Raw genomic sequence first — 26,554 nt, 5'->3', positions numbered from 1 at the left:
GCAAGACTGAGGGGAAAAGTCAAAACAATTTGAACCATACAAATCAATCTCACAATTTTGTGAAAAGAAGCAAGAAAAAGGAAGAAAATAATAAATAAAAATAGTTGAAGTAATGCGTTGGCAATGATACATACAAGAGACAAGTGTCTTCAATTGCGTTACTAACACAACATCACTTGTTCAGTGACGATAACATACATGAGGGACATTGATAAGACTGCGACAACTTTCTCACATTCGACACGAGGGTGGGGATTGAACCTACTTTACGTCATGGGAGGATGCGTCGTGGCGGGGTTTCTTACTGGAGACCACCTCCTCCTCCTCCTCCTCCTCGCCATTGTTTTCGGCCACCCTCTTGGCCCTGGCGGTGTCCACATCATGTTTATCAATGGGTTGAGTGCTGACAGAGCAACAGACAGAGTGGGAGTAAGGTCAGAGCTGCCAGAAGAGATCATCACACTCAACGTACCAACATCAGAGCAGCGCTTCCATTTTCACAACTACCACATATTCCAATACTTTTAAGCGAATTTGTAATACAAGCGTAGACTCTTTTTTTTTTTACAAATCATCTCTCTTATTCAGTTCGGTTTGGCTGGTGAGTACTACTAAATGTTCGGTGCAGGGCAGAGGTAAGTATCAGATTAGAAAGGACTGATGCAGAAGAACTTGAGACATTTTGACGTGAAATGTGGAATAAATAAAACCAGAAGTGTTCATGTTGAAATGAAGACTTGACGAGTTCAAATCTGGAACTATTTCGTGGCTTTTAAGGCTTCATAATTGTACATAAAATAAAACCGAATTTAAGAGACGAAGACGTCTTAAGGACACGCAGACGCCCGGTAGGATCCATTACAGCCCGCACGACTCCGAAGTAAATATCCCAGATGTGTTGAATTGTCTGCTAGCTGTGCAAAACAACGCAAATAAAGGAGATTTGCGCTGAATAAGCCGCGTCAAGCAGCGCTCCCCGCCCCGCTCAGAAGGACCCAGAGCCGCATGTGTGATGCTCCGAGCGCGCTTGTCTGCGCACAGCCGAGCCGGTCCGCTCCTTTCCAGCTCCCTCTTCTGCTCAAACAAAATCCATCGCAGAGGACACGTTCGCTCCTTTCCTACCCGGCGTGTGGCGACGAAGAGGCCGGCGTCTTGTTGTTAGACACGGCGCTGTCGTCATCGAACACGCTGAACAGCCCGTCCCCAAACGCGTCCGCCATGTTTCCACACGGGTATGACGCGGTGCCCGCTAACCACAATGCAACGCGAACGAGGAAAAAAAAAAAAGGGTTTTTACTTCCGCTTAGTCATAAAAGGTTTGACTTTGTTTTTAGATTCGGTTTTTGACGAGTCACTCAACATACTTGACGTAATTGGTTTAGTGCCAGTCAGAATAAATGTAAATTATGACAAATGCTTTATTATTATTATTATTATTATTATTATTATTGTTGTTTTTGTTGTTATTACTATTATTATTATTATTTGCGAGTCTTAAGAGCCATTCGCTCGCCCGCATTTTGCCGGAGCGACTCCCGCGCCCGACTCATTTAGCAGATTCGTTCACGACTAACGAATCGTTTGCGTGTCTTGCGTCTCTTCTTCCGCTACGGCAACCGCACCGGTCCAAAACCACCGACCGCGCGGTGTTCGTCTTTCCTGCTGCGTGGGACGGTCGTCGCTGCGGTCCATCGCAGACGAGCCGACCGATGCTGAGTATCCTGCCGATGTTCACGAGTGCGTTGTGACCCGATGGGCGGAAAGAAGAAGAGGCTAGCCGCCGCCACGGCGCCGCAGCCGGCGGCGGCTAGCTCTCCGGCTGGGAGCGCCGTGGCAGAGGACCCCGCCGCCGCGAAGAAGCCGAGCAAGCCGGTGAAACCAGTGAAAGAAAACAAACCCAAAGGTGATCTTCGCCCCCCGTGAGGCCCACGGAAACCACAAGAACCAGTAATAAAGTCATCTCATTGCACCGCAACGTGTTCTTATCCCTGAGCTGCATGTGTTCTACATAGTACATGTGCATACCTCCCATCATGTGTACTACAGGGATACACAGTATATGAACACATGTCACATCATGTGTTAAACACAGCATATCCACGCTATAGCTATGAAAACTGTGTTTTTGATTCTGAGGTGTATTGTTCATTTTTTTTGATTCACTGTATATTGTCGATTATTCTATTTTGAAGTTATTTTTATTGTTATTGTAATAGCCATTTTCTTTCGTATTTTTGTCAATACGTAGGTTTATTGTGTTTATTGCGTATTGCCATTTTTTTTTTCCTGTTTCTGTTCTTACAAGTTTGTTGTTATTGTTCTCTTTGGATGTGAACTGAGCTCCACGCTTGCCCTCCACTGCCTCACCCCCAATTATAACTTCTACCATGTTGGACCCGTTGTTCTACACAGTATAACATTATGTGCCCTTAACTTAAATAATTTAAATTATGTTCTCAAATAGTCCCTTCAGTTCCCATTCCAGTCCATTCCCACCCTTTTCAGCGAATCTGCATAGTATGTTTACTATGTATTTAATTTTCCAACAAAATTCTTAAGCCGCTGCGTCTTCCTGACCTCTAGGTCCAAGGACCTACAGCCTCGCCAACACTGCCCAGGTTGACACTGGGGGCGTCGCTGACAAATCCATTCTTAAAGTAAGTTGCTCAATGAATGTTTCTCCTAACATTTGCTTGATGCTCACTCAAATTAGTCACACTCACATCATTAACTTAATCCTTGATAGACTTTTATTACATCCGCATTGAAACCCAAAGCATGAGAAATACACAAATAAGCTCGGTCCATTTTATCCAAATTAGCTGAATTCATCGAGTCAATTTTACATGATGTTAACGATTGGCGTCGTTGAAACCTCCATCCAACAGGTTTTCATTCAAGCTGAGTTGGAAAAGAAGATCATCAAGTTGATCAATGACTTCAGACAAGAAAATGGAGACAAGGGGCCGATATCCGGAAGACTCACCAATAAGAAATTGCTGGTAAATAATACTCTATATTACTGTTTTTATAATCTATATACACATACGGTCCAGCTATGTGACCAGTTTTTTAAGTTTTTTTTCAAGGTTTTATCTTTTATTATTGCAGGACCTATACACAGCTCTGCAGAAGTTCAACTTTAAGACCGAACACATCGAGGAGGCGATGAAAAGCAGTGTTCTTTATGGAGGTGATCTCCACTCTGCGCTCGATTGGCTGTGCCTCAACCTTAAGGATGGTAAGACTGATCGCTCCCTCTACCAGCACTGTCATTGAGACGGCGATGTACACAGAGGAAACACACCCCCAGTACCAAATTTGGCCCTTAAACACCCCCCCCCCCATGTTTTGAGTGACATTTGTTTTGAAGGTTTCAGGGTGTGACGATAATGACCACTCAAAGTGAAGTGTCGAGGTGAAAGGAGATTCAACTGAATATCTGTATAATGTTATTACACTTGGCAAATTTACAGAAGGGTTGTCCCCTCCTCCTCCTACTCCTCCATACTCTCCCCATTGCAATGTTTTGATCTCTCAATGGATGCTGGGACATCCCTCGTTTTTACGCCTGCACTTTATTTCCCTTAGTATTGAAGGACGGCACGGCTGCTCTCGCTCACTCTGTTCGGTCTTGGATGGGACACTCCAGGATATGTCTCATGCTATTTCTTTCAGTCGTACTCAGGTAGGTTTTGCTTCATTCTTAATTCATCAGAGGAGCTCCCGGAGGGTTTCAGCCAGCAGATGCAGGAGGAGAACCAAAGGACCAAGCCAAAATTCCAACCCATTGTCCAGCAGAAGCCAGCATCCCCCAGCCCCAAGGCGCCCAGCGAACCTCCTAAGGAAACAGAAAAGGTATGTTCGTGTGTGTCGGAAACGGTGTCGGGATGGATCGATCGCTTCTAATAATGAGCTGTAGCTCATGAGCGTGAGGCTGTGTTTAGGTCATGGCAAAGGACGAGGAGGTCAGCGTGAAGGACTGGATCCTGAGGTATGCAGAGCAGAGCAGTGAGGAGGAGGAAGAGGGGGGGATTTTGGACACGACCCCCGGAAAGACGGGTCACGATCCTGAACAAGATGTCAAGTTTGACCCAGTAAGAGGCGCGGGATCAAAAATACTGAATTATTGAACTATACATTAGTCATATCTTCCAATGTGTTTTGCCATTGTTTGCTGTGTAAGGCTGTTTTTTCTTGTGTGTGTAGAATGAAAGGTATCTGGTGCTGAGTGCCCAGCTGTATGACACCAAGGAAATGGCAGTGTGTGCCAAGAGCAAAAAGGACAAGGCAGGTCAAAGAATGGCACAGGACAGGATACGCATCATACAGCAAGGTCTGTGAAAAGGTCAATTAAAAAACCTCATCCTCACCCTCACCTTTGACTGATGACGGTAAATGAAACGTCGATTCCGCTTCTAGAAATGAAGTCTCTGGAGTCCCATCCAGTGTTCAACCCCGCTATCAAGGTCGTGGATGTCGTGGCTCCAAAGGAGAAGAAACCAATTCCCACCGCAGTGGAGAAAGAGGACCTTAAGGTCGACATATTTGAGAAAGTGAAAACTCCTCCACCTCCTCCCGATAAAGGTTCATCTCCAACTCAAACATCGTAGTTGTCCGACTACACTACGATACATGTTTTTAATGTTACATGTATTGTGTGTGTGTGTGTGTGTGTGTGTGTGTGTGTGTGTGTGTGTGTGTGTGTGTGTGTGTGTGTGTGTGTGTGTGTGTGTGTGTGTGTGTGTGTGTATATACACACCATATATCAGTGAACTCTTATAACCGCTAATTGTGGATGTGTCTGCAGTTAAAAAGAATGAGCCCAAGGACATTCGCAATTTTGACTACACGGCTCGTAGCTGGACTGGCAAGTCTCCCAAACAGTTTTTAATTGACTGGGTTCGTAAGAACCTACCCAAGAGCCCGCCTCCAGCTTTTCACAAGGTGGCTGCCGGGAGATACTGGAGATGCAAGTAAGTGTTTGTCTTTCTGCTCTGTTAACTGCGTGTGTATAATTTTGTAACAATATTGACAATTTTGACCCCTATTCTGGAAATAAACTAAATTAAGAAACCAAAAAAAAACAGACAGCATCTTGTTGATACATTCACATATACTTTTTAAGTTTGTTTTGAATGTAGCCATTGTGTCGTGTCCCGTAGATAGAGCTGCAACTAACGATTATTTTCATTATGGATTAATCTGTCGAATATTTTCTCAATTAATCGATTTGTTGTTTTGTCCATTAAATGTCAGAAAATGCTGAAAAGGTGGTTTCCCAAAGCCCAATGTGACGTCCTCAAGTGTGTTGATTTGTCCACAACCCAAAGATATTCAGTTTACTGTCATACAGGACTGAAGAACCCAGAAAATACTCACATTTTAAAGCTGGAATTTGGGAATTTTCTCCTGAAATAATGACGCTCAACAATTAATCAATTATCAAAAAAGTTGCCAATTAATTTAATAATTGGCAAAAAATCGATTACTAGACTTATCATTGCAGCCCTACTTGTAGATTATTGATAACATTGTTTCCATTCATCCATTAGTAATGGATTCACGATAGTTGGCTGTTGTACCTTGTGCACTCTCAGATATACAGATATACACAAAAAAGTTCCCAGGCGTCAAAGTGTAACATGCACTGCTCTGCATGGGAGTTACGGCTGGAAGACCAACTCAGCTTTGGTGTTTGTTCACAAGATGTTTTTGTTCCCTTATATATTTTTACATAGTGTTGTAAACATGCCACGTTTCCATTTAAAACTATTGTTCGGTTGTCGAGAAGATCCGTATGTACCTCAGTAAGATCTGGTGTTATACTTTAGGGTGCGTGTTCAGAAGCTGGAGGATGTGCTGGAGGTGTGTCCAACCATCCTTACTGAGGACAGCATGCAGGCCCAGCACCTGGGCGCCACGCTGGCTCTCTACAACCTGGTCAAAGGACAGGTAATTCCTCCCACATGGCCCTCATTTACAGAGTATCTGTGCTATTTAGGACATTAATTGTTTTTTAAGCCTTACCCGTCCTCCTTCTCTCCATCAGTCAGTGCACCAGCTCCTCCCTTCCACCTACAGGGACGTGTGGTTGGAGTGGAGAGACAGCGATCAGCAGAAACGGGAGGAAAGCCGCCTCGCCGCCAACAAGCCCCGAGACCAGTTCATTTCCCGGCTCCTCACCAAGCTCAAGCAGCATCAGAACCAGAGCCAGGCCTATAATCCCACGCAAAGGCCTGGGTCCAAAGCCCAGTTGGGGCAGCAGTCGGCTGCGGACGATGAGCCTGAGGAGTCCTGGGAGAGCCTGGCTGGACTGGATGTTGGAGAGGAGGACGGAGGGGACCAGGGTGACAAAGGAGATTCAGGGAGGACGAGGGAAAAGGGAGGAACACCCGAAGTGCTCAGAGAGCTCCTGATGAAGCTGCGGAAATCCCCGCTAGCCCAAAAACTGAAGGTAAATACACCTTGATGTGCATTGCATTTTATTACTTTCACATTACTTGTCTGTTGCGCTCCTTGGTACAAGTGCACAAACTGGAAAAAAAAAAAAATCTTTTCTGCCTTCAAGCTGGATCGAGAGCAGCTCCCGGTCTTCCAACACCGACATCGTGTTTTGGAAGCTCTCCAGCGCCACCGCGTGGTTGTGGTGGCCGGTGAGACCGGCAGTGGGAAGAGTACGCAGATACCCCAGTTCCTCTTGGAGGAGCTGTTGATGGGGGGCGAGGCGGCACGCCCCTGCAACATTGTGGTGACGCAGCCCCGCAGGATCTCAGCGATGAGCCTGGCCAGCAGAGTCAGCCAGGAGCTGGGCTGTGAGGAGGGGCCGGGCTCCAAGGTGAAAATGAAGAAAAAGACATAACACTAGCACATTCGCGTTTCCATGCAAAACAAATGTTTTGCCGATGTATGAGATATGCAAGTTTTGATTTGATATTTGTATGATACGATTCATGCATGTGGCTGTAGTTCACGGGTGGTGCAGGACAGGGGTGTCGTGTCCTGCCAACGTGTCCTGCCATTGCGATTTCCCCGCTAATACAGCAAACACTGAAAGTAAATACTAAGCGAAAGCTTGTTACACCACCGTCCCATCCACCCACATTAGGTAGTATTAAGTCCAATCTGGCTCTTGATCTCAAGTGAATTTCAGATCAAGTTTTACCTCTTTCTAGTGGTGGGGCTATTTACATATAGCCACACAGCCAACGAATGTGAACACAGGAATGTTTTACACAATGAATATATAGAGGGAGCAGTACAGTATGCCAAAGTTAAATGAACAACTAAGTGTGTTAAAATGTTTGATCAATTAAGGTAACTGTCTGATGTCACGTTGTCCATTGTCATGATGCTGCTCCAGACGTCGCTGTGTGGGTACCAGATCAGGATGGAGAACCGGTCTGGGGACTGGACCCGTCTGCTCTACTGCACCACAGGGGTTCTGCTCAGGAAGCTCCAGCAGGACCACCACCTCAGCTCCCTGACACACATCATAGTGGATGAGGTACTGGACCGGAGTGCACACACTTAAAAACGTGTCTTGACCGTTGTCAGAAGACACTGCCGTCACTCCTTCCCGTCCGTTTCGCAGGCATCCTCGTCACCCCACCCTTAAATTTGTCCTCCCTCCGTCCCCTGTTCAGGTGCATGAGCGCAGCGTCCAGTCTGACTTTTTGCTGACCATCCTGAAGGACGTCGTGATGAGGCGGTCCGATTTGCGGCTGATCCTGATGAGCGCCACGGTGGACTGTCACAAGTTCTCCAGCTACTTCAGCAACTGCCCCGTCGTCACTATTCCCGGGAGGACTTTCCCTGTCGAGGTCAGAGGGGATTCCATATCAAATCAGATTTTACCTCAAATTATATTACATAGTATATAGTGGGGGGTCGTAATTCCGATTCAAAATCGATTTTTCGAAATCGAAATTTGTGTGAGATTTCGATCTCTGAAACCCCAAGCAGGTTCTCCCTTCTTCCCGTGTTTTTGTGGGTAATGTTGTCGTCTGCGCCACATTCCTCAGACCTCGGCATTAACGCTAGCCCGCTTGCCCGGGGCGAGTAAACTCCGTGTTCGGGCAGTATTATAGCCAGCTGTTTCTCCCCAAAGCAGAGCCGCAGTCTCAAGCTGCAGGAGCCGGAGCCCGCAGCTTGTGCGTTCTAGTAATTTAAAGAAAACGTTCGCTCTGATTCAATGAAATATGATATATTTTACAATATGTCCGCTTCATCCATCCACTTGAGAGGAGAGAACAGAGTACCGGCAGCTTGTGAGAAGTGCTGGTAGGCACCGGTACGCGCTCTGTAAGAGTAGTTGACATCATGGATATGATTCGGATTGTGATATCAAAGACGAGATAATAATGTTCAACGGAACATTTGATGAGTAGAATTAGGGGCAAAAAGTCAGATTAGAGAAGAACATACAGAGCGGACGCGGAGGCGGAGGCGGGAGGAGAAGAAGAGCAGCGGATTGCAGCGCGTTGAAAAGTTCGGCCCTAACGAGCATTTCTTTTTTCTTTGAAATGTTAATATTTAATATATGTTAATATTTAGTTCATATTTATTACACTACAAAACAATATTATTTATAATGATTTAATGTGACTGGACTCAAAGTTACTAAGTGAGAAACAAGGGTTTCCTTTACAAATGACTCGATAGTCTAACAAAGGCATAGTTGTCAGCGCTTTAAAAAAAAAAAAAAATGCCCATGTTTAAATCGAAGATTTAATTGAATCGTGATCTTAAAATTGAAAGTCAAATAAAATCTTGGATTTGGGGAATTGTGACACCCCTCATGCTATATGATACAGTGGTACTTTGACTTACAAGTTTAATTCGTTCCGTGACAGAGCTCGTAATTCGATCTGCTCGTATAGCAAATCAATTTTCCCCATTGAAATTAATTGAAATGCCATTAATCCGTTCCAGCCCCCAAAAAACCACCCCAATTTTTTGTTACGTGTTTTTAAATAAGAAAAATGTATTTATAAATAACAAATATTGTATAAAAACACAATAAAAGAGAATGTAAAGAAATAAACTGGTTTTATAAAGTGTATTTACCTTGGAGATCAGACGACTTGGACTAACGGAAGATGCTGGCGGTGGAGTTTGTTTCGTTTCGTGCTTTTTCGGTCTCTTTCGTTTGTTGCTACACTTTATTACTTAATTTATTAACTTAATTGCTACTATTTTAAATTTTTTTTTTCGCTTCACTTTCGCTTAACATAAAAAAAAAAACAACTTAAACTTCTTCACTGATGTTTGCCACTTAGAAATTTTTTTTTTGGGCAAAATAACTGCACAAAAAGCACAACGCGAGCACAAAACACAAAAGAGATGCTTCCACGGTCAGGTAACCACGTGAAGTGAAGGAGTGAGACGTGGGATGCTGGCCGGATTCGCGCGCCACGCCAACTAGCGGCGGCGTACCTGAAGCTCGCTCCTCGTAACTCATATTTTAGCTCGCAAATCAATACAAAAAATCGACGGAACGACGGTTCGTAACTCGGAAAACACGTATGTTAGTGCACTCGTAAATCAAGGTACCAATGTACTACCTTCGATATGATGCTACGTACTGTAGGTAGACCTAAGGATTATATCTCCACTTCCCATCCAGGGGACACCACTGAGGAGAGCTTTGTCATGTCTCTGTTCCCAGGTGTTTCATTTGGAGGACATTGTGGAGCAGACGGGATACGTTCTGGAAAAGGACTCAGAATACAGCCAGAGGATCCTGGAGGAGGAAGAGGAAGTTAACGTCTCTGTCACCCAGAAAGGAGGCAAGACCATGCAGCACCAGGTAAAAATCATCTTTTGTGTTATTTTGTTTGCAGGTATTCATTTATCAAATTGAAAAGTAAAACTGTCGCTGTAGATGTATTTCTCCTCTTTGGCCCTTTTTTATGTTTTGTGTTTAGATTTTTTCTTCTTCTATATTTTGTGTTTTATTTGTAATGTGTCTTGGGTATCTGTGTGTTTCCCTAGGAGTTTGTGGTGAAGGACTTCAGTGCAGGCTGGGATCTGGGTCCAGATCTGGACCATTTCAGTAGCAGAACCCTTCATGTGTTGCAGTATATGAACCCTAATAAAATCAACATGGAACTCCTGCTGGACCTCATATACTATCTGGGTAATGCATTTATCTTGATGTGGCGGTCAGGGACCTGTTGGCCAGTGTTTTATTATTATAATTCTTTTTTCTTCGATAAGTCATCCAGTGCATACTTCTTTTGGTTTATTTAATGACGTTTGTTTCTCTTTTACCCTCTTTACCAGACAAGTCTCCTCAGTTTGCTTCGATGGATGGGGCGGTCCTCGTGTTCCTCCCGGGCCTGGCTCACATTCAGCAGCTCTACGACTTGCTCTCCACCGACAAGAGGTTCAAGGACAAAAACAGGTAAAAAACATGCGGCCTAGCACTCCCCGCTTAAACACAAGTCCCGGCATTAACATCAATATTTAATTAATTTAGACTCTTTAATTTAGAGTTCCGTCTCTCCTGCTTCCAGGTATCGGTTGGTGGCTCTTCACTCTACCCTCTCCTCCAAAGATCAAGCTGCAGCATTTACGGTGCCCCCTGCAGGGGTCAGGAAGGTATTGAAAAATATGATCAAATGTCTAAATCAAAAGCCCTCAGTTCTCTCTCTCTCTCTCTCCTCTCTCCTCTCTCTCTCTCTCTCACCGCCAAATTCATGACATGTCTAAAGCAACATTTGCTGTCAACTTGAACAGGATAAAACAGAAGACAACCATTATACTCTGATCAATCTGGATTATTGGAGCTGACACTGTGTCTGCATCTCCTGTAGGTGGTGCTGTCGACCAACATTGCTGAGACCGGCGTGACGATTCCCGATGTCCTGTTCGTCATCGACAGTGGGAAGACCAAAGAAAACAAGTAGGAACGATGAGAAATGACCACAAATCTCCAAAGGGGATCATTTGGTTGATGTATATCCTTATTTTAAGGATTTTCTCTTCGTTAAGCACCACACACACTTGAACATAACGCAATGGCGGTCTATGGAACACTGTTTTACTGTTGCCAATGATGTGAAAATACCGACCGGCAGTTTTCCTCTTTGTCCAGGTACCACGAGAGCAGCCAGATGAGCTCCCTGGTGGAGACTTTTGTTTCCAAGGCCAGTGCTCTCCAGAGGCAGGGCAGGGCAGGACGTGTACAAAACGGCTTCTGCTTCAGACTCTACCCAAAGTTCAGGTATGGATCTCATCAATGACTGCACGAGGAGGGAAGCGGGACGTTTACTGTGAGTAGGGGAAAAGAAAGAAAGAAAAAAACATTTGACCACCAGGTCAGCTCATGTTCTAACCTCCTGACTTTAGGTTTGATGCCTTCATGGATTACTCCATCCCAGAGATACTGCGAGTTCCTCTGGAAGAGCTCTGCCTTCACATCATGGTATACAAACGCGCACACACACCTACATAAACACATCATTTTTATAGCATATATTTACAGGTAAACACTCTTAGATGGACAAATATTCCAGCCCTAATTCCCTTGACCTGCGTTTCCCCTCTGTAGAAGTGCGAGTATGGCTCCCCAGAGGACTTCCTGATGCGAGCCCTGGATCCTCCGCAGCCCCAGTCAGTCAGTAACGCCGTCAGCCTGCTCCGGAGGATCGGCGCATGTCACCCCACCAGCCACCTCCTTACCCCGCTGGGTCACCACCTGGCAAGCTTGCCCGTCAACGTAAAGATCGGCAAGATGCTCATTTACGGAGCGATCCTCGGCTGTCTGGATCCAATAGTATGTTTCACCAAATTGAGCTTTATACCTCTAGAAAAGTGGCTATGTTTTTGTTTTTTTTTACCTTGATTTCATGTTTCTCCTCGATGGCTCTTGTGTGCTTCAGGCAACAGTTGTGGCGGCCATTACCGAGAAATCTCCCTTCTCCACACCGATGCACAGAAGGGAAGAGGCCAACCTGGCCAAATCTGCCCTGGCCATGGCAAACTCCGATCATCTGACCATGTACAATGCTTACTTGGGGTATGGACCTCTTTAAAAGACGTTCTATATATTTGATTTATATCACTACTTGAACTATAGGGTTGGGTGGGTGGGCTGGGTTAAGTTATGATGCTTTCAGCCATTTTTGTTGTTCCATGAGCTTTAAGAATAGAAATGCGATAATAACCATCCGTAAAAATGACTTTTAAAACAGAGGATCTTATTGACTTTTGAGTGAAAACTATGAGTGCACCTTGACTCACGATGCTATTGTCAGCGCAAGCTTTTTAAAACCATAATGCACAATTGAATTGGTTGAGGCATAACTTTACTTAAATTCACTTAGGTAAGTACAAAAATGAAGTATAAAAAAATATCTATACAATTTAAAAACTATGGTCTATAGTCTGTCAAACTAACATTTCTTTCTTTCGTTTATTTTCCTCTTTTGTTTGGTTGTACTGTTGTCTAGGTGGAAAAAATCTCGGATTGAAGGAATGCGATCGGAAATGTCCTACTGCAGGCAAAACTTTCTGAACCGCACGTCTCTCATTACTATAGAGGTAAAGGCCGCTACGCGCATGGTCCACGATTCGGCTTCTGCCCGCTCTACATTACAGTGTTTGATTCCTTTCCGCAGGACGTGAAGCAGGACCTGATAAGGATGATGGAGCAGGCGGGGTTCTGGTCGTCCCAATCCTCCTCTCGCTGTAAACCCCAGACGGGCGCTCTGTCCAAGCAGCAGATGTCGGTGCTGAAGGCTGTGCTTACTGCCGGGCTCTATGACAACGTGGCCCGCATCCTGTGCACCCCGTCTGTGGACGTCCTGGAGCGGGTGGCGTGCACGGTGGAGACGCCACAGGGCAAGGCCCAGGTCCACCCCTCGTCCGTGAACCGCAACCTGCAGACACACGGCTGGCTGCTCTACCAGGAGAAGGTATTCCTCAAAAGCGTGTGTAATATCTATAGAATACTGTATATGTTCATTAACATGTGTCAATTACGTTGATGATCGTCTGTCCTCAGGTTAAGTACACCAGGATCTACCTGCAAGACTCCACTCTGATATCTCCCTTCCCCATGCTGCTGTTTGGAGGGGATATTGAAGTTCAGCACAGAGAACGGCTCATTGGTCTGGATGGATGGATCCACTTCCAGGTCAGTTAATTCAATAAAACAATATAATTTATTTCTGTAGAAGTGATATTTATTTATGTATAAGTGACGGAACAAATAAGGACATTTCAGTGAAATCTATAATTATTCAGTTTGATACTACCATAAAAGTGTCATGTTATCTCTTTTATCATCTGTCTTCATTCATGAAGGCCCCAGTGAGGATCGGTGTGATCTTCAAACACCTAAGGAAGCTGATGGACTCTCTGCTCGAAAAAAAGCTGAAGAACCCGAAGATGAACCTGGAAGGTAAAACCCAATAATTACACCGCATAAGGAGACACATTTACCTTGAAAGACAAAAGGAAATAAAGTCTACACTATGACTGCTTGCTTGGAGTTCCTTAATCCTTATTAAATCATCACATGCACTGTCTGTTAAATAATCAAATCCTAAAACTCATGAGTGGTCTGAATCAGCCTACCCTCTACAAACAAAGAGGTCCACGGCCACCCCTCTAATAGGTAGTCGGTCAAGTTAATCAACACAAGAAGACGGGACAAACGCTAGTCAATCAGTGAGGACAGCTGATCCGCTGATACAGGGCCAGTTTGCCATTTCCAACTACTGTGGACTACAAATCTGTGAGAGTTGATCTCTGGTCAGGGGAAGCCACCGGGAGGGGAGGGGGGAGGGTTCAGACGTGCTCTCCGCTCGTTTCTCAGCCACTGTCTATTCCATCCCTGTCTCAAAAGTCAACTCTACGAGTGGGGGAGTGTTGAGCGGTTGTAAGTGCGGGTTAAAATGAATGTTGAACATGTTGCCGTGACATGCCGGATATGAGATGTCAACAAGGTTTTGGTGTACCACTCCAAGAGTTTCTGTGGTCCCATCTTGCCACTCCTATGAAAGTATTCGGGGGGGTGCCACTGCTATCATTGGAATCATCAAATAATTTGAATAGTAACAAAATAAATATATATTTTTTTTATTATTTTGATTACAACATGGCAATTATTATTTATATTATATATAATATGTCAATGCATTAATATTTACATTTTGATTGATAGCTCTTAAGTTACTAGCGCTGGCTAATGTGAATCTAACCACCACTATGGGTATTTCATACCATACCTCCATCCAACCACCATCCTGCAACAAAATCTTTGTATAAATTTCCCAGACACAAGTGATGACGACGATTTATTCCCGTAACCTAATGTTGTGATCGAAAAGGTCCAGACCTGGGCCAGCAAAAAGTTTGGATCGCTGGACAAAACTTGGAAGAAAAAACACTGGAACCGAGCAGTTTGATGCAAAAACGTTTATTGTGTATCTGAGCGTCAAGTACAGAAATAAACTTCTAATTGCTCCGGAAAAGTGACTAACTAACCAATATTATATACCCGAGATGTACTCTTATATGTTCTGCCCCTTTCAGCGCCGGGAACCAATCATAGTTTTGTTACAAGGGATTTTCTCCTTTTTTGGGGTGGTTTCCAAATAACCAATCACAATCTTTGTGGGGTGTGAACCAACCACACCGCTGTTACCAGGGGTTTTCTCTTTTCCTGGAAGAGGGTTTCATCTATGGTTCCTAGAGCTCCTTGCTATACCTGGGCAGATGACCTTGGTCTATTTTCTTTGTCCCAATTCTATTTGGATTTTCTCCTTTTTGGGCCTTGTTTTTGGAGAAGACTTAAGTTCTTTCTGTTATTTCATTACTTCCCTTTTTGTGTTTTATTGTAACATTTTAAAAGGTTTTCATATACCTTGAATATTTGTGGTTTAGTATAGCATGTAATCAGTTTATTTTCATGTGGGGGTTAATAATAAACCACAACACTAAATAGTGGAAAACACTAGCTTTGTTCATATATAATGTTTATTGGTGTAAGCATAAGAGAAAAAAAACATGAGAAAAAAATCTTTGCTTGCTTTGGGCAGTGTTGAAAATGTGATCTACTGCTTCTTTCAGATGAGAAGACCATCCAGTTAATTCTCGAGATGATCCAGATGGAGAACGTGTGATTTCTGACCTCATCCAACACCCAACACAAACACGGGCCTGCACCAAGACATGGCCGTGCCTTTTGGATTGTTGGTTTTCATGAGACACATCCGAGGAGCTGTGAGTCCCGTAAATATTTGCTGATGTGTACCTGAAGCTGATACTCGCATCCAGCAGAGTTGTATCTTATGAAATGTCACGATAACACCACAATGAAAGTTCCTTAAGGAAAACATGATGAGATTAAACTGTTTCCTGATGTCATGAAGTGAACTTTTGTTTGATGTAATTAAAGGCTGTGTTTTAACTTTTATTATCTCTCATTAGCACTTCTAATCTCAAAACCATTGATAATGATTACCATTTCATTTATAATAAAAAAAAAAGCTCATCCACGTTGGTTTACAATATAGCATTGAAAAGCCATCTAAAATTATGATACATTGATAGAATTGAATTGTTAGAATTTCTTTATTTAGTTTAGTCTCCAAGAAGGTAAAGGGTATTGTGCTTGAAACAAGCTGAATTTGGTGTCCTGAGTAGATTCTATATTCCAGCTACACTCCTGGCACTGTCAAATGTGCTTAATACATCAATATGCAATGTAATTGTAAAATGTGATATATAAAAAAAAAGAAGAAAAAAAAAGTGATGCTGTTTCATTCGTGGTAGTTTGAGTGCATCTGTTTAGTCATTTCTCAAAACAATCTCCCTTGCAGACCAGCAGTGATGGAAAGTATGACGGTAGACTATGGAGGTCGTGGTCAAATAAATTGTCTTACTCACCAGCTTCTTTAATGAAAAATTATCATATGCGTTACACACGCACTTAGCGCAAGAATATCAATGTAAGGTTGTTAGGTTACTGTCTACATAATGTCTTTGCACTGGTTTGTTGGGTACTTCCTTCCTGGGATATCCGAGTGTTCCGAGTGAAACGCAAAAAAAACAACAAAACATAATTTCATTTTTTTTAATCGTAAGTTAATTATTGTACAATACACATTAACCCAAATAAATAGTATTGTAGAATAGAAAATGAGACAGTATTGATTAAATTATGAATATCAAAACATTTCCATATAGTATTGTATTTAATATTTTATTTGAGTTAGTTTGAGTTTTATGTGAGTTATTTTGGCAAGACGATCATCTGAACTTGCACACAGTCAAATTCCAAATACCTCACTGCCAAATAAATCGAATTTGGATTCTGATAATTTAAGCCAATTCTCGAGTCTATTGAGAATGACTTTGAACAACTTTAATAGCACACAATCGCAAAAAAAACATACTGTAGTTCAGCATGAGGGATTTAACATCAAATCTCTTGAACATCCTGTGTAACTAAGATAATAACTTATCCAAGTATATAGAAAAACAAAAGCAGAAAACTCCAGGACATAACATAACACAACATGACTTAACAACTAAAGATATATATTAGAAATGGATGACATTGTTCTGCGGGTGAGACACAGTTGAGTAGATGACATCGCCTGCAATTAAAGTTATAGGATGAAATTAATGACTATTAATCAGTATGATTTCTCCAATTTAAAAGGTCCATTAACACCTCCTGTTTCCACCTATTATTTAACATTGTTTTATTTCACTGACCAATCGCAATTGCTGAATGTACAATAAAATCCACAAAACAAACCTGTGTCGTTGTTGACTGGATCCGGTAATGGCCCCCTCCTGTAATTTCAGGAAACAACATTTTAATAATGAATCACACTATTTCCAATTAAACTCTTTGAATAGTAGGATGGGTGATTGGGTGATTGAATAAATGAATGAACTGATGAATGGATACTGATAAAGGATCTAACCTGCTGATCAGAGGAGGTTGTCTGGGGGGATGAGGGATGATGTTTTGAGTCCTCTGACCAGTGTAGAAGTTCTCGTACAAAACTGGAGCTGGAAGTACAAAATATATATATGTTTTTCTTAACAGTTTTGTCAAAAGCAAATGACAGAAGGTGCACTCAGCTTGTATTATGTAATAATATAATAATAATATTATTTGTATATGATATATATATATATAATTTTACTTTATTATTAATTATTATTAGTATTATTATGGGTCCAGCCCGAATTCTCAAAATTCTCTAAAATGTTTGCACTACAACCACCTGGAACACAACATCAGCAGAACCTACGAACATAGTTAACGAACACCTTGTTGTTGAGGTTTCATCCAAATGATATGATTCTATAATATACTGTATCATTACCTACTATTACCTATAGATATGACTTTATATACTGCTACAGTATCATATAATACTATAATATGCTATTACCCACTATATTCCCCCACCCCACCCATACCTATATTACTATACAGTATATATACATATTTCTTTTAATATACTAAGTTTATATTACCTACTATACTATATAATACTATCATTTAACTTAACTACCTGGTGGTTTGTCGCCAGTCCGTCTGAGATTCACAAAATATCCAATGTCTTCCTGGATGTCACACTGCTCCAATGACTTTCTCACTTCCTCATATAGCTACACACACACACACACACACACACACACACAAATAAGTTCTAAATCTGAGCGATAACCTGGATGTAATCTGACAGTTCGAGTGTGTTTTTGACCTCATCGCTGGTGACACATTGCTGGGACAGCTGGTTGACGTGCGTCCACACCGCGTTCCTCAGAATGCTGATTCTCTCTGCCGCCTGCATCTCAAACGTCTGCGGAGGACGCGCAGCGCACAGCGCATGTATAATCACAGCAAATGCACTCTTAATTCCCAATTTGAGGCATACCGCGGTGCATCCAAGGTGGAAATGAGAGGAAAAACTGCCTCTTTGCCGTTCTAGAATACATCCATTGTGCTCCATCGTCATGTCCCCAGCCACCCTCCCCTCCGCTGGAATTCTATAATAGTCAGGCTTTTTAGCTTCAATCTGCGGTCATTGGGCCTGGAATCGTACCTCGCAGGCCTCGACATGCTCCTTCAGCCACTCGTCCCTGATCTTCCCCAGCGTGCTCACGTTCCGCTGGTAGATGCTGTCTGCCCGGGGACGACACACACACACACACACACACACACACACACACACACACACACACACACACACACACACACACACACACACACACACACACACACACACACACACACACACACACACACACACCATTTAAAACACACAGACACCCCCCTATTACGCAGGTACCTTGCAGCAAGTCCTCAGAACTGACCTGCTTCCTCCGCATTCTCTTTGGCTTGCTGTGCTTTGGAGCAGAGCTGTAAGGATGGAAAGATGTACTGTGTACTTTATATATATATATATATATATATATATATATATATATATATATATATATATATATATATACACACACACTGTATAAATATATATTTTTTACATTTTTTTCCAATTCCACAAGTGGCGGTGTCCTGTACCATGTACCTTCTCCGCGTGCTTTGTGTTGTTGGCGCGGGCGTTTCGGTTCACGTTCTGGTCGGCCTTCTCTTTGTCCCGACACTTCTGCTCGTAGGCCTTCTTAGACTGGGGGAAACCAACCAGCCAGGTCAGCAGGATTTTGACACATCATCATGAAACGAAACGGAAAAAAAAAAAAAGGGTGTGAAATGTTTGAGATGAAACGTGAGAACTCCACGGCTCATTTCCCGTTAATACCTCGTTGGAGTCAAAGTAACCCGCGGGGCGCAAAACGCCGCGGCGTCTCGGGTCGGACCCTTTTTCCTACGTCGCATTCCTTTGTCGTGGCGATTGTCTGACGCTTCAATAACGCTCGACTGGGATCACGCCGTCCGATTCAAGAGTGTTTCGTTTCGGTCCTTTTTTCTGGCCTTTAAATAATCCATGTCAAGTTTTCTCTTTGGGTCGGAGGCGGCCCATTGTTGACTTCGCAGAAGAGGTAACGGCACTTCCCTCTTTAAAGAGGAAGAGCCCTGATAGAACGAGAATCCTATTCCCGGTATCGACAGCATAACCGAAAACAAAACACCAAATGAAAGTCACACATTAGGACATTGTTCACTCAGTGCCTTGACACGAGTTTGGACGTTAACAAACAGTGACAGACCATAACGCTGATAAAAAATAACACTGATAAAAATAAACAACGGTTTTGTGACAAATTTATGGCACAAATGTGAGGCTGATGTGGTTGTAGTTGTAAATTTTCTCATAATTCATCAGATGTACATACAACATAGTACTTAATGGACAGTCATAGAGGAGCCTGCAGTAACTTAGAACTAAGATACTGCTCTAAAATACTAAGATACTGCTCTACTAAGATATTGCTCTAAAATACTACGATATTGCGGTAAAGTACTGCTCTAAGATTAAACTGGACAAGCTTTAGCTCGTCTTTTATTATTCCACACACACCACGACACATGCATTACGTGCAGCTAGGGCCGACAAACATGCAGATGGAGGCCATGAAACATCTTTCCAGCATTTTTCCCGTGGCAGCTCGTCCTTCCTCCAGGGAGCAGGCCAGGAATGGTGGGCAGCTTCCAGCGCCCGGGGACCAACTTCAACTGCTGGTCGGGTGATGTGTCATGTGCATGCTTTTAGTGGGGGTCCTTATATGTTATAAGGCACGAACGGAAGTGAGCACAGGGAGAACATGCAAACTCCACACAGAAAGGCCCCTAATCGGGAGATAACCCTCCGGAGCGTGGTGCCAACGGCGCCCCAGGCAGGAATCGAACCCAGGACCTTCTTGCTGTGAGGCAGCTGTTCAATGCATTGTGCAACGCGTCACTATACCATAGTAAGATACTGCTCTAAGACGCTAAGATACTGCTCTAAGATACTGTTTTAAGATACTAAGATATTGTTTTAAGATGCTAAGATACTGCTCTAAGATACTAACATGTTGCTCTGAGATACAAATATATTGCTCTAAGATACTGAGATACTGCTCTAAGATACTGTTCTAAGACACTAAGATACTGGTCTACGATACTGCTCTAAGATACTGAGATACTGCTCTAAGATACTGTTCTAAGACACTAAGATACTGCTCTACGATACTGCTCTAAGATACTGCTCTAAGATAGTACTCTAAGATACTGCTCTAAGATACTCAGATGCTGCTCTAAGATAATAAGATACTGCTCTAAGATACTGCTCAAAGATACTAAGATCGTAGATGACTCCGCAGTTGTGGGGTGTCTCACTGGTGGACAGGAGACTGAGTACAGGGAACTGGTGGACCGCTTTGTGGCATAGTGTGGAAATAACCACCTTGTCTTAAATGTGACCACGATGAAGGAGATGGTTGTGGATTTCGTTCGGACCAGGACTAAGCCGAATGCTATTTCCATCCTGGGAGAAGAGGTGGAGGTGGCGGAGGGTTACAGGTACCTGGGCGTTCACCTGGACAGCAGACTGGACTGGAAATGCAACACAGAGGCTGTCATTGTCTACAGGAAGGGACAGAGCAGACTCTTCTTATGTATGTGACAAATAATCTCTTGAACTTGAACTTGAACTTGTTGGGGAAGCTCAGGTCCTTCAACGTGTGTAGCAAGATGTTGCATATCTTCTACCAGTCCGTTGTGGCTCGCGTAGTGCTCTTTGCAGTCGTATGTTGGGGCAGACGCATTAGAGCCAGAGACTCCAAGAAACTGGACGAACTGATAAAGATGGCTGGTTCTGTGCTGGGGCTCTGGAGCCCCTGGAGCTGGTTGTGGAGAGAAGGATGTTGCATAAGCTGCTCAGCATCATGGACAACACTGCACGCGCCTACACAACCCACTGGTCAGGACAACGGAGTGTCTTCAGCCAGAGGCTCCTTCAGCTCCGCTGCGATAAGGACCGTTATTGGAGGTCATTCCTGCCCACCGCAATAGCCACCTCCAATGACTCCGCCCTGCGCCAGAGAGGAAACTCCTCCTCTGAATGGCGATGCACTTTTAAGCTTTACCTTTCACTCAGTTAAATTCTATTTTATTCTATTTATTTTTATATGGTACAGTAGTTATTATATATATTTAAAAAAATAATAATAATATATAGTAAGTAATTCAGAAGCCAGAAGCAGAGCGCTGGTATCCCGCTCACCTCCATTGTTTTCTTGAACTGTGTTGTCTTCTGCTTCTGGAACACATCCATCAGTTGTTCTGCCTGTAAGCACAGGAAACTGCTGAAACGCCACGAAAACAAAGAGGTCAGCACGAGGGGACGCAGCGCTGATCAAATGACCGGTTACCTTTTTTCTGACGTCTTTTTGTCTTTCTCGGAAATCCTCCAGTTTTTGGGCCTCCTCCCTCATGGTCTGAGCCAGTTGGAGGTGCGAGAGGCTCATGTGTTCAGTCTCTGCAGTTTGGAGATGGTAAAAGGATGGAAAACATAAACTCATGGAAAAAATAAACGACATTTTGGGAGTATCTGTATTTTACTTGAGTTATTTTATCCCTGTCGACTTTTACTTTTACTTAGTTTTTGACAAACACTTTCGAGCCTCTGTTCACTGTTGCCTGGTCTGCAGTTTTCCCGCAGAATTTTGTTACTTTTTAAGTGTTGAAGCGGGTTGATTTTTTTGTCTGCGAGTTGGGGGGTGGCTGGGTTTGTAATGGAGACCTGGCAACCCTGCCCATGTTAAGTTGTGTTTTTGCGGCGTCGCTGCTGAACAAGCACAGGCGTGTGCCAGAGAGCCACAGCTGGAGCAGTGTGTTGGAGAGCGACGGCCACAGCGACGGCCTCCTCCAGCGGGGACGCTGCCCCACCGGCTTATTCCGCCACTGCTGGCCGCCGAAATCAACTTTGTAACCTTTGTCAGTACTCACGCAACTTCAACATGTCCAGCGACCTCTTCAGTGTGCTGAAAAATGAAACAAAATAAAATGAGGCATAGTACGTCAAAGGCAAAGAGGCAAATAATAATATTTGCCCAAGCAAACAAACAAAAATGCAAGGAATGGCCAAATAATGTGATATAAAATCATAACAAATAGTACTTTTGACAACTTCTGCATTTAGTATACACTGATCACTTGAAATATGCACAATAATGCTTCTATCAGAAAAATCTTCCCACATTAACCATATCCACCCTTTCCACTTCCTTCCCCTTTACAGTAGCAGCATGCTTTTAACCACAAAGCTCCTCATAGGACCACTGAGAGAACAGAAAACACGACTGGTCGACACAAAGTATTAGTTCATCAGACGTGACTTTTAGACTGGCGCATGACATCATGTGAGTCGCTAAATACATATATTCTAACAGCAGTAAATTGAGTATTTGCAGGTGTGGGCTGTCAGGTGACACATACTGTTAAGTTACCAAATGACACATCATTATGTTATTATGTACGCTCACTGTGGAAGGAGTGTGTCAGAGATAAGAGTGTTTTAATGAAGACTTTGTGCCGTCTCACTTCATCTCGTTGTGCCCGCACACCTTCTTGGACAAACCCAGCAGGTCTTTGGCGTACCTTTCTTCCACTGATGCCCTGAAGGACAGGCGATTGCACATAATCCAGATCAATGCACTGTATGCCTTTTGACATTATCAATAGGTTGCATAAACTGGTTTACATGTATTCAAAACAGGGGTGGATACAGCCTTCAATTCAAATACACTGCATGTACTGTACAGTACACGGTGCCATTAGGGAAGTTGAGTTTTTGCGTTTCTATTTAGTCATTGAGCAAGGCGTGAGTTGAAATATGCGTTTTAATCTCGATAAATCTTTGGTCTGATTCCGAAAAAAAAACAAGCATCTCAACACCAAGAGCCACATGCAACGAGATCTATTCCCAACGCTATCATCCACCTCATCAAAGTGGTCGTTGAGAGTTCAGCCCTTAGTTTTACTTTAAGAGGCACTGTCAAGGGGGAGAAGCCAAATAGATTTTCCTTTGACTATGTTGTGACTGTGGAGTGTCCGTAGATACTCCAGAGGGTTACTCTCCATTTTAAGATCCTATAGAGGTCTGCCCGTCCATCTGTCTAATACAATAAATTGACCTTTTACAAATCCATATTTCAGCACCTGGATTTCAGGAAGTCCTCCACCTCCGTGCATATCTTCTTTCCATCACTAAGATGCTGGACGATGGTTTCATAGCCTCTTGTGCTGGTCAGGTCGGAGTCCTGACCAAAACATTTTACATTTTTTTAAGCTTGCTGTATAGCTGAAGGTTCCATAAGCATAACCATATATCATGTACTGATAATAAATTACATTTTGACACATTGAAATACTTTTTACAAGTTGCGCAAGTTGAATGTGTCCGTACTTATTAATATTTAACTTTCTTAATGATGGATGGTTTATAGTGGTCCAATAATGGCTTTTTTTTAATTTTTTATTACGTTTACCTTTGGCATTATCATAGACAGTGTAGACTATCAAACCCAATACTAAAAGAAAACACACTCACAACTCACCCAGAAGTTGTCCTTAAAATGAAAGTCTTGCATGCTTAGATGAGAGATTCCTGAGCGACCCAAGTGAGGGAGGTGATGAGAGCAACAGTGTTTTAGAGAGAGAGAGAGAGAGCGAGAGAGAGAGAGAGAGAGAGAGAGAGAGAGAGAGAGAGAGAGAGAGAGAGAGACAACAATAACATACAACCATGTTCATGTGGGAAAATCTCTGTAACATTAGATTTTGCTGCCCTCTGGTGATGTTCCAAATGGAGGGGAGCAAGGGAGGGAAGATGGGAAATTCATTAAAGTAGAAATTCTACTTCACTGATTGAATTGAATGTGGTGCAACCATTAAAACCAGAACTAATAACCACTATTATTGTGTAGCTCCCCCTCGTGCCGCCAAAACAGCTCTGACCCGTGGCAACATGGACTCCGCAAGACCTCTGAAGGTGTCATGTGGTATCTGGCACCAAGATGTTAACAGCAGTTTCTGGAAGTTACGAGGTGGGGCCCCCATGGATCGGACTTGTTGTTCAGGCACATCCCACAGATGATCCATTGGACCCTAAACCCGCCCATCCACATGATGTAGAAGAAAATGTGATTCATCAGACCAGGCCACCTCCTTCCACTGCTCCATGGTCCAGTTCTGACGCTCACGTGCCCATTGTAGACACTTTCAGTGGTGGACAGGTGCACTCTGACTGGTCTGCAGCTACACAGCCCCATACGCAGCAAGCTGTGATGCACTGTGTGTTCTGACACCTTTCTATCATAGCAGCATGAACTCTTTCAGCAATTTGTGCTGCAGTAGCTCTTCTGTGGGATCGGACCAGACGAGCTAGCCTTCACTCCCCACGCACATCAATGAGTCTTGGGCACCCATGACCCTGTTGCCAGTTCACCGGTTGTCCTTCCTTGGACCACTTTTGGTAGGTACTAACCAATGCATACTGGGAACGCCCCACAAGACCTGCTGTTTTGGAGATGCTCTGACCCAGTCGTCTAGCCATCACAATTTGGCCCTTGTCAAAGTGGCTCAGATCCTTACGCTTGTCCATTTTTCCTGCATCCAACACATCAACTTCAAGAACTGACTGTTCACTTGCTGCCTCCTCTTGACAGGTGCCAATGGAACGAGATGATCAATGTTATTCACTTCACCTGTCAGTGGTTTTAATGTTGAGGCTGATCGGTGTATATGAGGATAACGTTGTTTTTTTTAATCAAGTCATTAATCTACAAAACAAAACGAAGAAAAACAACAACAGAAAATATGAAAAGAGTTGCCCATACATTATTGATAGAGATAACAGAATATACTGTTAAAATAACATGATGATAAGCTTAAAAACACATTATGGAACAGTTCATTCTGAAGGAGTATTTGGTTGCACAAGAGGCGTTGTAAAGCGCTTCTAAACAATTCATCATCACTGGAATGTTGCGCAATGTTGTGTTGATTCATCCGTTAACCACTGATTCTAACCTTTGGCCATTCTAACTCCATTCACATTTAAAGTGGTAATCCGTAAGATTATTTTGTTTTCTAAAAATCCCATATTTGATCCTTTTTTTAGCTGGCACTTTTAAAGAAACAGCCATTCAGTGTATTTGTGTTGTGCATGTGCACCTCTATGTGCTATTTTTAGTATTGGCGGGCGGGGTCTGCCTTTCCCGGCAGAATTTGACAAAGCACTGTACGTTGCTGTCGATAGGTATTGTTATTCAGATTAAAGAACCACACCCTTGGATAAAAAAAAATTATTCCCCAACACCTCAAGTGACCAAGAATGAAATGAATCAATTGTGTAGAAGAGGACAAACTTTGGAGAAAATAAAATGTCTTATCAAGTGAAGAGGAGTGCAAACGGATGTTTGAAAAAAACGAAACGTTGCTGTTTGTAAATAGAAATCTGGGACTTGGTGAAATCCATCCAACACAGGCAATCTTAATAAAATGTTTCATTTTTTTTTTTTTATTATTTTTTTTTTTTATTCTTTTTATTAAATTAACATTTTTTATGGATTTTCCCTTTAACGGCAGTGCAGAGGTAGAAACATTTCCAAAAGCTAGCAGCAGTCAACATACAACGCAGGAGGCCCCACAGTCGGGAAACTTTAAATTCATTGCTTGGCAACCCTCTGTTTACGGGTGTTAGCGGCCTACATTTTGTTTTGATTTTGTTGGCGGTGCCTTATCAACAACAAAAATTTGAATCTGTTGTATCTATCTAATTTCTCATGTAATTTCTTGATAAACAGCATTGCTGACATAACTGTTGTTGCACTGTCTATCGCCATGACCAAATCACCGCTGATATACAGTACAGTACAACATCTCTAACTCTTGGGTGAGAGTGCCTCAACAGAACAGTGTTTGGCTGTCAACAGCACCTTTGTAATGTAATATTTAAAGAGGCGTGTTCAATATGAAGGTGATTTGGAAAGACGTTGGGTTGGAAAAAACAAACAACTGGAACAACCAAAACACAGTGCTTAATAGGAATATGCGAGTGTTGCACGGCAAACCGAGCCCCAGGTGGGAACTTCCCCGGAACCCCCAGTCCATCCCATGGAGGATTTTCCTCTAGAACAATCGTGGGACTATACACTTCGCGGGGCCTTTGAGCGGGTAGATAAAATCAATGGCGTCCGCATGCTGCGCTCACTCACCCGTATTCCGCGGTGATTAGGGATAGATTATATCGAGAGAACCGTGACGCTCAGTCAGGAGAAGAGGTTACCCAATTGTTGGTCCCGAAAAAGCTGTCGGGGGTTTTGTCTTCCAGGCAGATCATTATAACCTGTTGTCCAGTCACTTTGGACACGAGAAAACACTTGAGCGGATGATGGCCCGGTTCTAGTGGCCGGGCGTCTGTGCGGACGTGCGGCGGCACTGTGCTGCCTGTCCTGAGTGTCAGCTGGTGAATCCACCGGCTATTCCCCGAGCGCTGAGGCCCCTCCCCTTAGTTGAGACTGCATTCGAGAGAATCGCTATAGATCTCATCAGGCAGCGGTGTCAAATTTC

General features: G+C 43.2%; 2 protein-coding genes across 3 annotated transcripts; one reads left to right on the top strand and one right to left on the bottom strand.

Annotated features, from left to right (window-relative positions):
* Positions 1-1,638: 1,638 nt before the first annotated feature.
* Positions 1,639-16,760, top strand: dhx29 (DEAH (Asp-Glu-Ala-His) box polypeptide 29). Of its 2 annotated transcripts, none has more exons than XM_080017318.1 (28): positions 1,639-1,903; positions 2,584-2,657; positions 2,889-3,002; positions 3,112-3,241; positions 3,719-3,858; positions 3,948-4,097; positions 4,210-4,336; positions 4,423-4,587; positions 4,811-4,976; positions 5,835-5,955; positions 6,053-6,457; positions 6,572-6,838; positions 7,364-7,507; positions 7,647-7,823; positions 9,671-9,811; positions 9,997-10,141; positions 10,288-10,408; positions 10,521-10,605; positions 10,821-10,909; positions 11,102-11,230; positions 11,356-11,431; positions 11,558-11,782; positions 11,889-12,007; positions 12,459-12,549; positions 12,627-12,923; positions 13,013-13,144; positions 13,315-13,411; positions 15,085-16,760. In XM_080017318.1, exons 1-28 carry the CDS (start codon positions 1,753-1,755, stop codon positions 15,135-15,137), a joined length of 4,131 nt encoding a protein of 1,376 aa, XP_079873444.1. In that variant the 5' UTR covers positions 1,639-1,752; the 3' UTR covers positions 15,138-16,760. The 2 variants fall into 2 exon arrangements, with proteins under 2 accessions (XP_079873444.1, XP_079873443.1); XM_080017317.1 differs by having other exon boundaries at positions 11,889-12,025.
* Positions 16,492-23,574, bottom strand: pstpip2 (proline-serine-threonine phosphatase interacting protein 2; the record flags this gene model as incomplete). Its single annotated transcript, XM_080017614.1, has 14 exons — positions 16,492-16,616; positions 16,781-16,818; positions 16,953-17,040; positions 17,553-17,649; positions 17,745-17,843; positions 18,087-18,166; positions 18,358-18,403; positions 18,570-18,668; positions 21,207-21,269; positions 21,355-21,461; positions 21,932-21,966; positions 22,526-22,600; positions 23,144-23,244; positions 23,542-23,574. The coding sequence occupies 14 exons, from the start codon at positions 23,572-23,574 to the stop codon at positions 16,561-16,563; spliced, it is 1,017 nt and encodes a 338-aa protein (XP_079873740.1). The 3' UTR covers positions 16,492-16,560.
* Between the last annotated feature and the right edge of the window lie 2,980 nt (positions 23,575-26,554).

Source organism: Zeus faber (assembly GCF_960531495.2).
Source record: "Zeus faber genome assembly, chromosome: 17".
NCBI lineage: Eukaryota > Metazoa > Chordata > Actinopteri > Zeiformes > Zeidae > Zeus > Zeus faber.
The sequence above is the reverse complement of the archived record's forward strand: the minus strand, read 5'-3'. Positions and strand labels throughout refer to the sequence as shown.

Excerpts from the sequence above, each read along its gene's own strand:
- dhx29 (XM_080017317.1), top strand. The coding sequence starts at position 1,753 with ATGGGCGGAAAGAAGAAGAGGCTAGCCGCCGCCACGGCGCCGCAGCCG. Across the intron at positions 4,098-4,209 it reads AAGATGTCAAGTTTGACCCA|AATGAAAGGTATCTGGTGCT; the intron begins GTAAGAGGCGCG and ends TTGTGTGTGTAG. Across the intron at positions 9,812-9,996 it reads GCAAGACCATGCAGCACCAG|GAGTTTGTGGTGAAGGACTT; the intron begins GTAAAAATCATC and ends GTGTTTCCCTAG.